General features: G+C 37.7%; 1 protein-coding gene across 1 annotated transcript; it reads right to left on the bottom strand.

Moving 5' to 3' along the window:
* Positions 1-2,794: 2,794 nt before the first annotated feature.
* surf4l (surfeit 4, like) lies at positions 2,795-14,251 on the bottom strand. Its single transcript, XM_081366794.1, has 6 exons — positions 13,992-14,251; positions 11,004-11,190; positions 10,836-10,912; positions 10,682-10,725; positions 10,398-10,584; positions 2,795-5,084 (listed from the first exon to the last, which is right to left on the bottom strand). The coding sequence occupies exons 1-6, from the start codon at positions 14,037-14,039 to the stop codon at positions 4,818-4,820; spliced, it is 810 nt and encodes a 269-aa protein (XP_081222920.1). The 5' UTR covers positions 14,040-14,251; the 3' UTR covers positions 2,795-4,817.
* Between the last annotated feature and the right edge of the window lie 142 nt (positions 14,252-14,393).

The raw sequence follows: 14,393 nt of genomic DNA, 5'->3' as shown, positions 1-14,393 counted from the left end.
CATGACACCATTGAATCTGACTTGCTGAACTTGAGCCACCCTCACCGATGACCCCTTTTATGGCTTATGAGGAGCGTCGATCATGAATGCCTCCGATTTTGCAGCGCATGGTTAATGGTGACATTTGGCTGTCGGGGCGCTCCGAGTAAAAGCGTCCCGCACACACAGTGGCCTGCGGCTGGGGCTCTAACAATGGCCGGGGCCCACAGTGGACACACACACTTCCAGCTGTGGCTGACCATCCTGGCCTCTTCTCCGGCTCCCATGAAATTGGAAATTATCAGGGCCGTTTCTGGTGACAAATCATTGTCTGTGTGTTCCTGCCACTTTCCGAGGAATAGAACAGACCGAAGGAGGGAAGAACCTCTTTTTGATGGGACTTGAAGGCTGACCTCGTCACCCTCTTCCTTCAAATCTCTGACCCCACAGAGATGGACTCAAAGTGTGGCCTGAGGTTGACTCTTTTAAAGTGCTACATTGATCTTTAACCGTTCCCACATTTCCTGCAGAAGCATCGAGACCTGCAATCTACGAAAGGGAATGCTGGCTTCCTCAATCCACCCGTCTACACCATTGACTAGAGCTATCGACCATAGTCTATATATAGAAATGAACTTTTTTAACAACAAAAATTAACCATCACTGAACTTACTTCAGCTAGACTGACACTATTTTCTTCTAGATCTGCTGTAGTCGAAACTAAATTTGTTGCATTATTTTCCTGTTATCACTTTAAAGCTGCCTTGAAACAATCTGTATTGTAAAAAGCGCTATATAAATAAAGGTGACTTGACTTGACATAGTCAGGTTAGATGCTATATTGGATTTCACGAAGATGCAAAAACAGGCTGTGAGGGTTAGATTTGCATATATGGTGAAATCGAAGAACAAACTGGTGTGATGTTATTTTGAACAAAATTAGGCAAAACGAAGTTCACGTCTGGAGTTTGAAAAAGCTTGCCAAAGTGAATTGACTCTGTTCTTCATATGTAATGCAGTAAAGCTGCTTGCTTTAAAGCAATCTCTTGTATTAAGCGCTATATAAATAAATGTGGCGTGACTTGATTGGAGTTCAGAATTTCTCAGATGCTTATCTGTTTTCACTCGTGTTATTTTCATTTTTGTTCCGGAGAGGAAAGCATGCATCAAATATCCACATATTCATCTAAATGCCACTCTCAGAAAAGTGCATGGCGTCGTGATGTTTGCTGACAGTATATTGCTGCAAATGTATTTCAAACTCCTTTTTACCCCTAAGCAAAGCACAAAAACCTGAGTTGAGAACTGCACTGAGAGTACATCAGGGTATTTACAGATGTATTATTCATACATTTACACAATTTTCACAATTTATAACTTTCAAAATTGTTTTATGGAGTTTTTGTTTAATGAAAGTTTTTCAGAAAGACGTATATCATCAGCAGAACTCCCTATACTTCTGTAACTCACAGCCTTGTTTTCATTCCTGTCCAAAATTACATGGCACTATACCCTGGTCCCTGGCGAAGGTTTATTCCCTCAAGGGTTGTGAATGGGATGTGTATGGTAAACCCGAGGAATCTCCACTGACCTGCAGCTGAACTCTGCTGGTCTCAAGGAAGGAGGCAGTATTTGTTTATAAATAATGTTCCTTTAGAGAGCAATCACTGCTTGGCTAAAGGCTGAGGAAGGGAGTTGGGATCAAGGATGAGGAAAACAAAAAGATGAAGGGAAAACAGCAACTGCCAGTTATGTTGCCAGAAGGCCTGGTCTCAATATCAAACCTCTCTCGCAAGAAATAGGCTACTGCAGGACTAGTTTTGTATGTGGGTTTCAAAACCCTCTATGAAATTTGAATCATTTAAGTTTAGTTTGGATTCCCGCAAACTGAAGTTTCAGTGGCTATCATAATATGTTTGCAGTAAAATGCAATTATAGTACATTTACATAGCCTATGGAACAGGAGTCCACAGTATAACTAGCTGAAATGTTGAACTGTGTGTACTCAGGACAAGTGTATTTTTCATAAATTTCACATTGGGGCAAGATGTGACATATCTTAATTTTTATACAATGCAATGATGCAAAATTTGTTGAAAAGAACAATTGTTAGGCATTTCTTCTAACTGACCTTTATCATTTTTTGCTGTTTTATAATAGTTTAATCTTTAATTTTTGCTGCTAAGCGTATAATTGACCATTACTAGTCTATACCTTTCTATTAATAGCTTGTTAATGTTTTTTTATTGACAACGCCCCATTCTATATATGATATCTTTTTCTTTGTCTTTAAAAAATTGGTTTTTAAAGAAAGTGACATTAAAAATAAGCCTAATCCAAAATTTATTTACTGGAGTAAACGTGTGACAACTAGTTTAGATCGCTCTTATTTATGTGCAATTGCTCTGTATTCGAAGTTTGATCAAGAATACCACGGTAGGCTAACCATGCAGAGCTCCTAATTGGTTTTACCAGGGCATAATATTCAAACACACAATATCATGACACTTTGTGGCACTTTCAATACCAGTCAACTAAAAATCTTATGTACGCTGATAGATAGCCTAACCTTAAATATATATCAAACGTGATGTTGATCAAACTCTCCCGTTCAATATGAATAATGATTAATGTATTGTAGCACTTTGTGTTTCATACTATAGTTAACTTAATTAGGCTAGTTAACAGAAACCGTAGAGGGAAAAAAACAACAATTAGCCTACCTTTAAAGAAAATACCTTGAAGACTTGAGAGGGTATGTGGCTGAATCTATGATTAAGCGCTACCTGAAGAGTAATTTTTTATTTATTTATTTAAGGAAATGGTTTGAAGCATCTAGTCGTTGGAAACAGCTTTAGCGTCCTCTACTGTTTATCCTCAGGAATGTAGCCTACGTTCGCGGTATAGCCTATTGATGCATTAGAAGCAAAATTTCCGAAAAATAACATTAAAACTACTTACGAAATTTACATTGGCAACACCACAGTTATCATCACAGTCTTGCTTTAGTAAAATTATATTTTGGTAAACATTTTTTGCTAATGTGGCAACAATTATATTTCCTTTTGTGTCAAAGATTCTTTTTAAAACTAAAAAGGACATAGAAGTAGGCTAGTAGCGATTTAACGTCTCACGATACACACAAAATCAACACTATTGTGTGTATAATATGGATCAAATCGTATATCATATCATCATAGACCAATGGAAGTTCTGTGGTGGTCCTGTAAGGTTTTCCTGGTGGTCTACTTGGTATCTTAAATTTCAGTCCGAAGAATGTCCAATGTCCATCGTAAAGTTGTTTAGATAGGACAGGCGAAATGTTTCCTCTCGGCAAACAAGCGTCTAAAAAGATAAAAAATGGCTATACTAAACAAATAGAGGAGGCTTTCCTCCATATATTCTATTTACTTCAAAATACATTCATACAATGTAGAACATTAAGTCAAGCATTACTGAAGCAATAAATAGTATAGGCCTACACAAAATCTGACCACTTCACTTCACTTCACATTTTCTGTGCTGAATGTTTGGGGAAATTGTTTCCTTTGAATTGTTTCCGTCTTGAGATCATAATTTCTGCTGGTTGTGAAGGTTTGGGAGACATGGGCATGATGACTACAGTTTTGATCAAAACTAACAGCTTGAACATAACTATATATGTCCAGACTACCACCTTCAGTGACTTCTTTTTCCCCCCATGTCATGTAAACAAAAAATGTTTTGCTTTTTGAATATCACTACATTTTATTGTTGGTTACTCATTAAAAAATGGTTAACTATAAAAATAAAAAAAACTAAACAACCGACATTTTTTTCTTTTCCCTTTATATGTCAAAACAAATATTTAAAACACTTAGAAAATCAATATTTTTCAATTATTTCTTTGTTTTTTTTTTGTACAAAGAGGTTAAACACCGAGTCTGACAAACCACAGGGTTTCAATATTCTCATCTAACTCTCTGCTTGTTTCGAGAAACACTATAATTCACCTGTTGTAAACTTTAAAGTGACCTGACAAGAGACAGCAAACACGATTACAAACTAACAGCTTGGTACAGGAGCATGAAAAGCCAATGAATCCTTAGAATGGAATGCAGCATTTTTCAAAATGCCCATTAAACTTTTTCATCTTAACGTTTAACTACTTTGAAATGGTAAAAAATGTTTATGAATTAGAATCTCTCTTTGCAAACTCTTGTTTTGCCTGCTGAGGGAGAGACTGACACATATAAAATACCCAGTGCGCAGTAATTTTCAACACAGCAACGATATCAGTTGAAGTCCGGCTGACCCGTGAATAAACTCAATGACATCGACTCTCCATTTTACTTCATATTCATTTTGTGATTAACTAAAATGGCTTAAATGAACTCGGAGGCAAAATGAAGTATATCTCTGAGGATGCGTCTTTGGTACACTGACTTGCAATTGGCACCGAAATAAAAAGGCAGAGAAAATGGCAAATTAGATGAATTTGTTATTCGTTCAACGTGGTCGCAGCTTTTATAACATTTGAATGTTCCAGATTTTCAAGGGTGTTCTCAAATAACAGAATCTGACCTGAACCTTAGAAAATAAATATGATAACCTAATATGTCTAAAAGTGCTGGTAGAAATAATTCAGTAAGCACGCAAGATGAAAACATAGACAGTGCATGGGAAGTGGAGAGCAGGTCATTCTGTTGGTCCTTAGGGTGTTTTCGTGAGGCCACGTCTCAATTGGCTCCTTCCTCTCTAAGTAGTGTACCTGCTTTGTGTGATAACTGCACAGAAAAGAACTGCCAAAGGGCAAACTACAGAGTGAGCGAGTGAGCCATTTTGAGTTCAGTCCCGTCTCACCAATCCTTCTTCTTCTCATCCATGGACACTCCACCTGGACCTAGTGCTACTATCAGCAAAAGGCCACCGATCACTGATGTGGTCTGGAAGAAGTCGTACTTGAGGAAGTCGTGCATGGGCTTGTAGGTTGGTATGGTCCAGAAAGCATTGAAGTACACGTTGATGGCCAGCAGCCAGATGACCAGGGTGAGGGCCGCCAGTTTAGTCTTGAAACCAACAGCCACCAGGACAATGAGAGCTGTACCAACCAGGTTCTGCAAAATCTGAAAGCAAACACAGATACTTTAGAAAAAGGAAGTCAGTAACACATGTGGCTGATGTAAAACTGTAATACAGGAAGGAGGATTCAAAACTGCAGAAATCATCTATGCAACTGAAAACCTGTCCACGTCTGACCTCAAGTGGTGAAAAGGATAACTACAATGGAGAAGGCACATCTCAGACACTGGTTTTGGGACACATTCAATTTTGTGGTGACCCAACACTAAGAATAAAAACGGTTTAAGATACAAAAGTAAAGAAAATATCCTCGAATTAAACATTGAAATTATTATTATTGCTGTGAACTGCATAGGCTTAACAATGGCAAGTTATCCATGTTTGTTTTCCAAATACTCTACCGTGCAAGATTTTGGAGTTAGTACGAATGTTATTAAAATTAATTAATACTTTTATTTAGCAAAATGCATTAAATTGATCAAAAGTGACAGTAAATACATTAACATTGTTACAAAAGCTTTCTATTTCAAATAAATGCTGCTCTTTTGATTTTTCTGTGATGATAAGAAGAAATGTTTCTTGAGCATCAAATCAGCATTTTAGAATGATTTATGAAGACCGGAATGATGGCCGCAGAAAATTCAGGAATCACGTGAATAAATCCCATTTTAAAACTACTCAAATAAATGCAGCCTTGGCGAGCATAACAGACTTCTTTCAAAAACATATTTCTAGTAGTGTTTATTGCGGTTGCATTTGTACAATTGCAATTGTACCTTTAATTAAAGCAGCCTGTGTCATATTGTTTTATTCATCGTGTGTAGTTTTGATTATGTATTTTGAAAATGTGCGTATGTTGTGCAATATGTCACCTAATATGGACGTCAGATGAATTTATGCCAAAATACTGAAGAGTATGGTTTTTAATGTCAACAATAAACGAAGTCTCCCTTTTAAAAGTTGATAATTCGACTGGTTGTAATGCCCACATTTTGCCCTTTGAGGTCCATGACTGCATCAGAACAGACTGTGTGACGTGACGTGTAGCCATTAGAGGTCTTCTCGGGTCCTAAAAACTGTACCCGACCCGAATCACTACTTACCCAAACCCGATGACCGACGTGCATAAATTATTTTTTTTTAAAGAAAAACCCGACCCGAGACAGACCCGATAAAATTAGACCCGAGTCCGACCCGACCTGACGGCATTTCCTTTAGAACCCGACTGGACCCGAATGTAAACGGCATTTAGGCTACATTGTGCACAGCCTGCAGCCCTGCGTTTCTCAAAAATGCACTTAACATAGACACGCAAATAGGCACTACGCGCTGAAGTGGTGAAATGTCAATCACACATCACTGTAACCCATTACATCCTATAAAATTTGGCATAATGTTATTTACCGGACTATACGATGATTAACATTAGAACCACCACAGGGTAAAATTTACCGATGGCTGTTTTTCAAATGTAGCCTATAACAGATATAATAAAATATCCAAAGGGAGGGGGTTAGTTTATGTGGAGCAACTGAGTAAATAAATGCGGAGGCAACCGTGCTTATAGCCCACTGCACGTAGAAGCGCGGATTCGCTCTCTCACTTAGAAAAAGTGAGAGAACGGTGTCATAGAGTTGGTTAAAATAATGAATTTTGTTAAATGCCCAACATAGTTTAAAAGAATTCGGGTCTTCTCGGGTCCATTTGGAAAAGGCATATTTATTTTAAATTACCCGAGACCCAAGGCCACTAATACCGAACCCGACCCGTGTCCAAGACACTCGTCGGAGTTTTGGACCCGAACCCGCTCGGGTCGGACCTCGGGTTTTCGGTTCCAAGTGGACCCGTGAAGACCTCTAGTAGCCATGTATGGTGTCCCATACTCGGAATTTGTTAATATGTGCGCACACACACAGCTGTGAGTTTTAAACACACCTAGAGCAGCCATTTTTGCTGAGGTGATTAGGGGTTAGGTGCCTTGCTCAAAGGCACCTCCTCAGTTGTGGGTAATGAGAATGGAAGAGAGCTTTGTTCATTCACTCCCCCCACTTACATTTCATGCCCGTACTAAGGCTTGAACCCGCAGCCTTCAGGTTACAAGTCTGACTCTCTAACAATCAGGCCACAATTGCCCAAAGAGGCAGAGTCAGCCAGCCAGGAGTGTCTCAGAATTGTTCCATGGAGATGAATGACATCAGTGCTGAAAATGGTCTTGCCATTATAGCTTTAATGTCTGTAAACCAAACAAGCCATGAGCAGTTTCTATTATAATGCAAAATTTATACAGATAGACTGAATCAGGTTTGAGAAAGCTTGCATTTTAGGTTGCATCATGGTGTACTTGGCACAAATACTCAACCACAATCCCACATCCTGAGCAACAATCACAACATCATCTTTATGACTGTGACCTGCACAAACAGCTAAACACAGTGCAATAATGTTTTAGACGTTCTTCCAAGGCAGTCCCATTATGCGATCGCATAATCCAATGCATAATCAGCCAAAGTACAAGTGGGGCAGCATTTTTTCAAACACACCACACTTTCACCGCATACATTGCACACGCAAAATATGCGGGGCTTGCATGATTTCATAATCCCCGCATTTTCGTTGCAAAAAGTCACATATATCTTAGCAGAAAGTTGAAAAATGTAGCGTTTACTTCACACAAGAGCAGCCATTTTCCCCTGTTGCCATGGGAACGTTATGAAGTGACGTTATTAGCTGTAAGTATATTAGTAGTATGTAAATTTACATTATAGTAAGAGATTGCACTTTGTGCATTGGAAGCACTTATTTTAACAGAAGATGTCTTTTTTGTATAGCTACCTAATATAAATCTTGTGGCAATTAGTCTGGATGTGAATACTAGACGAAATGTTACACTCTGTAAAACAGGAAGCACACATTTTATTTTTTTATATTTATTCATTTTTACAGAAGTTGTAGCATATTCCTTTTGTAAAGCTACAGAACTTGTTTGACTCAATGTTTTTTTAGTTTGAGCAATGTGTTTATTAAGGTCTGAAATAAAACAAGATGAGAACTTAAATATTCCCTGCACTTTCTGTGAAGCAGTATGCTTGCTTATCATAGGAAGTAATAAGAAATGACTCTATACATTAAAGGGTTAGTTCACCCAAAAATGAAAATTCTGTCAGTAATTACTCACCCTCATGTTGTTCCAACCCCATAAGACTTTCGTTCATCTTCGGAACACAAATTAAGATATTTTTGATGAAATCTGAGAGCTGGCTCACTCCTCCAAAGGGTTATGGACTCTATAACTTGCTGGCCCAGAAAATGTATTAAAGACATTGTTAATATAGTCCAAGTGACTCCAGTGGCTCAATCTTAAGTTTATAAAGCGACGAGAATACTTTTTGTGCGCAAAAACAAACAAAAATAACGACTTTATTCCACTTTTCATTTTCTTCTCTCTCGGGTTTTTTATGTAGCGTAATAGCGTAGCGAGTCTGTGTTTCACGTCACCACGTAGGCTCACTATTGGGCGATGCTGGTCATGTGTGATACGTGGTGACGTGAAACACAGACGCGCTACGCTATTACACTACATAAAAAACTCGAGGTCCAGAGAGAAGAAAATGAAGTGGAATAAAGTCGTTATTTTTGTTCGTTTTTGCGTACAAAAAGTATTCTCGTCGCTTTATAAACTTAAGATTGAGCCACTGGAGTCACTTGGACTATATTAACGATGTCTTTAATACATTTTCTGGGACAGCAAGTTATAGAGTCCATAAGCCTGCAGAAGGAGTGATCCAGCTCTCAGATTTTATCAAAAATATCTTAATTTGTGTTCCGAAGATGAACGAAAGTCTTACGGGGTTGGAACAACATGAAGGTGAGTAATTAATGACAGAATTTTCATTTTTGGGTGAACTAACCCTATAAGGTAGAAGCCTAGTGAGAACAGGGTGTTGGGGGAATCAATTTTCTTTCTTTTACATCAAACATATTTTTTTGCAAGTTCCCACAATTTTTGCAAGTTCCCGCAATTTCATTGCATAAAACTGCATAAATATCCCGCATATTCCATCGCATTTTTGAAGAAAACGTGCCGCATAATTAAGTATTTTTGCCCGCAACAATCACAAAAAAACCCGCATTTTCCCGCCAAGTCATAATATACTGGGTTAAAAAAAGTTTTAGACGTTCTTCCAAGTTATAATATGCTGGGTTAATAAAAACATTTATAAAGCCAGAAAAGGCCAACAATAAACAAAAAGGAGTCTCTTACATTCAAAGACATGCAAAGACAGGGCTGACTGAAGTTTTCTATCAAGTATCTATGCTTGTTTCTAAAAAGTGTTTAAAGGTAAATACATATTCATTTAAAAAAGTGTTGACAAATTTTTGTAATATTCTAAAACGTCATTTTCTGCTGCAAATTCAGTATACAAACAAAAGGAGCCAAAAATTACAATCGTGTCATTTACTCACCCTTGTGTCGTTCCAAAACCGTACGACTTTCGTTCATCTCCGGAACACCAAGTTATTTTAATAAAATCTGAGCCAGTTCTGTACTCTCTATTGATAGTATACATCACTACCACTTTGACGCTTCAATCCATATGAATTGAGGGGTTAAGTCAAAATTTTCTGAGAAGAAACAATCGCTTTATATGATGAACAGGCTGAATTTAGGCTTTTATTCACAATTAAACATTGATCAGTGGACACAAACAAAAGCTCAAACGAACCTGCTTGACAAGCGAGAATAAAACCTCATTGGTAACACACAAGAATGAACTTCATTGGTTCTCGCACGCCAAGCACGCATACTTAAGCTTCTGTTTATCACAACTGATGTGTGTGTTGATGAAGACTCAGATTTTATTAAAAATATCTTCAATTGTGTTCCAAAGATGAACGAAAGTTTTAAGGGTTTGGAACAACATGAGTGTGAGTAAAAGATGACAGAATTTAAATTTTTAAATAATAAACAAAATATCCACTATATTGCTCAAAAGTTTGGGGTCATTAAGATTTTTACTTAATACTTTTACTATAGGGTTAGGGTTAGGATGAGGGTTTGGTTTAGGGTTAATAGCATGTAATAATGCATAATTTATAGTTATTACTACAGTAATTACATGTAACGTGTAACAATTACACTGTAAACTAAAGTGTTACCTAAAAATCTTAAAGGGGTCATGAAATGCAGTTTCAGATTTGTATATTCTGTTTCTCGAGGTTAGTTTATAATGTTTGCAAAGTTTTTTTGCACCCAAAAAGGTTTTAATTTTTGGATGAAATATAATTGAAATGGGTAAACGGATAAATCACATTTCTTTGCGATTCACCCATTTACCAGGTTGAGGATGTTTGCTCACCGAGAGGAAGCTGGTATCAAAGTGCAGCAGCGTCATGAACATAAGCACCAGCAGGACTCTGCCTCCGAGCTGCATGTACTGTTTAGGAGAACTCTCTCTCATAGTGGGAACACCAGCAAACATACTCCTGCCCTCAGAGCGTGACTCAGCAAGGAGCAGCAGCAGACCTCCACCCAGAGCCAAATTCCTGAACACAGAGGAGAGAAGTCAAGAACGACAAGATCAGAATAAAACATAGGATGATCTACTCACACTTGCCGTATCCTGCAACAAAAAACACTTACCTCATCAAAAACTTTGGGTCCCAAAGAATGCTATAGGCAACAGTCTGGAACAGATAAATATCAAGACCGTAAATAAACAGTTTAACTCAATTATAGTCCAAACCACAGATTATATCTAATTGCATCTTAAAAAACTCAAACAGAATGCTCACACCTGTAAGGCGATGATCCCAAATAATCCAAAGCAGGCATACTGCACAAAATTCCTGCTCAGGATCAGTATACAACCACCTGTTTAACAGAGAAGATGAATAAAACATTTTTAAATAAAAATCTGAAGATGGTCCAACTTGAATATTTTAGTGCTGAACAAACTTCTTACCCAGCTGTCCGAGTAAGTTCATTAAGACAAACAGTGTGGCCAGAAAGAACCCACATCCCCACGTCGTCTCAATATATTCTTTCTGCTCGCTCCACTGGAACCACATCCGAATGCCGTCCTCCAGGAACGTGCTGATCAGACAGAGACGCGCTATGTGGGGCAGGTACTGCTTCGTCACTCGAAGGAACTAGAGATGAACGAAAAGACAAACATATAAACAATCCTCACATCTAGGTATGAGCGGTACAGGTATAATCATGTTAAATGGTGTAAGATGGTGTTAGATTAAGGAATTTGATAAAGGAGGAATTTCCCACCGGTCAATCGACATGTGACAACGCCAGTAATACTGGTATCATAAAAAATGTTTTCCCTCTTATCCACCTCGCTTTTAAATGCCTGTGCACATTTTACTTTCGCTTTCGAATTAGCTGCAATTGCTTGAATGGTGGGTTCATTATTATTCTTAATGAAAAACACAACAACAAAACAGTACAATGACAAACTCGCTTATATTAAACATAGAAATTATAAAAAAAAAACATGTTATACACCATGAAGGTGTGTGTGTAATTTAGAAGTGCTACCTGTAGAAGCTGCCACCTTCATCACCAAAAATTTGCAGGTTCCCTATTAGCATTGGGTTTAAATCCAAAATATTTCCAAATAGGCGCTTTTACATTTCACTTTGAAACCAAATCTTCCACAATCGTCTTGACAGTCAGCTCGCCTCATTCTTGTCATGTGATAAATGACACTGCTGCATTATTTTCTTGTTATCTCTGTAAAGCTGCCTTTGAAACAATCTGTATTGTAAAAAGCGCTATAATAAATAAAGGTGACTTGACTTGATATGAAATCTGACTCCTGCTGTTGATCTGTGGTGCGATTTTTGTTTGACTCAGACTGAATTAAATAGACACCTTCAGTTTTTAATTGTAGTGTCTGTTCTTTAACTGAACTAAATGATTTTTATTACTATAAAAAAAAGCGCTGCCATGGTGTGCAAGTGATGTAATCGGTGTGCGGCTGAACACCGTGTAACACCAACTATCGCAGCAAGCCTAGTAATTATACAATATGCTTTTTACAAACCTAAAACAGGAATAAATAGCAAAAAAAAAAAAAGTATAATAATTTATTTATTTCCCTAGGGTGAATGTTTTAGATTTACACACTTTTATATTACATCAAGTAAGTAAGCAAGCGCTCTTCAAATGCATGTTGTTTAATGTTTAACCCCTGAGCTCCAATTACCCTTTTCACTTTTCCCTACACTTTTAGTCAATATCAAGAGAACAGGTGGCCAATTTGCATCCATTTGCAACTGATGACGCATGATGAGCACAAGGGCTATGACTCCAGCGTTTAAATATCACTGTGGTTTACTAGCAATAAATCTTTTCCACTTCCTCATAACAGGTGTTGAATAAAGATGGACAGGGAAGAATAAAGATGCTGCATTTTACTCTTACAGGATTATTACATGATATTATATTCTCATCGCTTAACCTGTAATAAGGACAAGATTGTTAGAATATAGCCTATTATATTGGTAAATGAAAATATCAACAATTCATTCTTCTTAAAAGTTGAATGAAAGTAAGAAGTAAACTATAACCTATAAAAGTATAACCTATAAAAGACAATGGTAAACAATAGAATTCTGTTCTCTTTGAATAAAAATGTGCTGATTGTAGGATTACTAAATATATATATACATATAAATATATATACATATAAATATGTATGTGTGTGTGTGTCAGTACAAGGAAGTTTTTTTTTTAACACTCTCTAAACATGCTTGTGATTAACTCGAGGCTTATTGAGAGCTTTGACACTGGCCTCTGCTAAGCCCCGCCCCCAGACGATCCACATCAGCACTAAGAAGACAACGAGCCAATCAGCATTCAACAAGTACCAAGCAAGACTAAATGAATGGGGAAAAGATATCAGGGCCAATGTCTGCCTGTGCGTCAACATTACTCTTAGTCTGCATGCCTAAAGGGCATTTGACTTGTTTCCATGAATATCACAGATTTGCTCTCTGTCAAAAAAGATAGTATAACTGAATTAGAGTTGTATGAATAAAAGAAAGATATGATTTTTAATATTGTTCCAGTTGGCATGTGATAAAACCGGTTAAAATTAGAAAGAAATACAGCCGTCACTGGCTGGGATTTAATCAATTTACCAAAATGACACTGAAAATGAAGCTAAAAATAAATAAACTGAGATTATTATGGCACTAATGGCCTTGTTTCGGCCTTGAAATCCCCCAAACTGATAAACCAAACAACTCCATTATACGCTTCTACAATAATGACATAATCCTTAAGTTGCTTCTCGTTATTAAGCCCAAAATAAGCAGAAACTACGCAGCATGAAAAAGAGCCCCAAACACATTCCTAATCATACGAGTTATGCACATTTTGCAACGTAAACAACATAAACGCATTCGATTAATGTCCAGCTGTCAAAATCCTTTTGAACCTGGACAACAAAACCCAATCTTTCCCTAATCAATCATCGAATGGGAACTATCACACGAGTAACAGTGCATAATTTACTCTACCTTCATCAAATGCACAGATGTGTGACTGCACTGATGCAAATGATTTAGAGATAAAGTTAGAATGACGTTCAAACATTCTGGGCATTCTTATATACCGCGCGACTTCGTTATATAAATACATGTCATGCAGTCCTTAACTTATCAGTAACGTTACTCGAAAGCAGCCTTGGAAAATCATGGTTTTGGCACAGGTCTTCAAGGCAGTATCACTAGTTCAGTTCCTCCATCTGGGTCACAAGACTAGAAGTTAGTTAATAAACAAATCTAATTTGCAGTCAAGCAAACATGACCCGAACTGTACACGCACACATGGACTTTCCCGAACTTACGAACCGTTTGTTTAGTGAATCAGTTTAGTCTCCATGATATAGTGTGCAAGTTCCCTTCCCTAGCAGGGCCTTCTGTTTTCTCACCTGATCCGCCACGTCCTCCGCGTTGCTCATTAAATCATTTTGAGCCATGGCACCAAAATCCAGGAGACGATTTCCGTCTGCAGGACACCTTAGATTGATTCCGTTCCGTTTATCGATACCTATGTCAGCTACCCGTTGTGTTACAGGTCTCGTACTAGACTTGCTTCACCGTCGTCTGTGCGTACTAGAATGCCATCTCCGCCCCATAATGCCCTGCAGTTCGCTCTGTCGCCCCCTGTAGGACACACATATATGTGCATGCCACGTGTACTGATGTAGCCAGAATATAGAGCTCAAGCAGTGACATCTGGTCTACTCTCAGGCCAGTGGCGAGGTCAGAAATCTTGTTGAAATATGGTGGACCTCTTTTTTTTATATATATATATATATATATATATATAT

The sequence above is a fragment of the Scardinius erythrophthalmus genome (genome assembly GCF_964197995.2).
Source record: "Scardinius erythrophthalmus genome assembly, chromosome: 5".
Taxonomy (NCBI): Eukaryota; Metazoa; Chordata; class Actinopteri; order Cypriniformes; family Leuciscidae; genus Scardinius; species Scardinius erythrophthalmus.
This window is presented reverse-complemented; position numbering and strand designations above follow the sequence as displayed.

Coding starts and splice junctions, on each gene's coding strand:
- surf4l (XM_081366794.1), bottom strand. CDS start 14,039: ATGGCTCAAAATGATTTAATGAGCAACGCGGAGGACGTGGCGGATCAG. Junction 10,585..10,681: donor GACCCAAAGTTTTTGATGAG/GTAAGTGTTTTT, acceptor CTCTGTGTTCAG/GAATTTGGCTCTGGGTGGAG. Junction 5,085..10,397: donor TTGATACCAGCTTCCTCTCG/GTGAGCAAACAT, acceptor GTTTGCTTTCAG/ATTTTGCAGAACCTGGTTGG.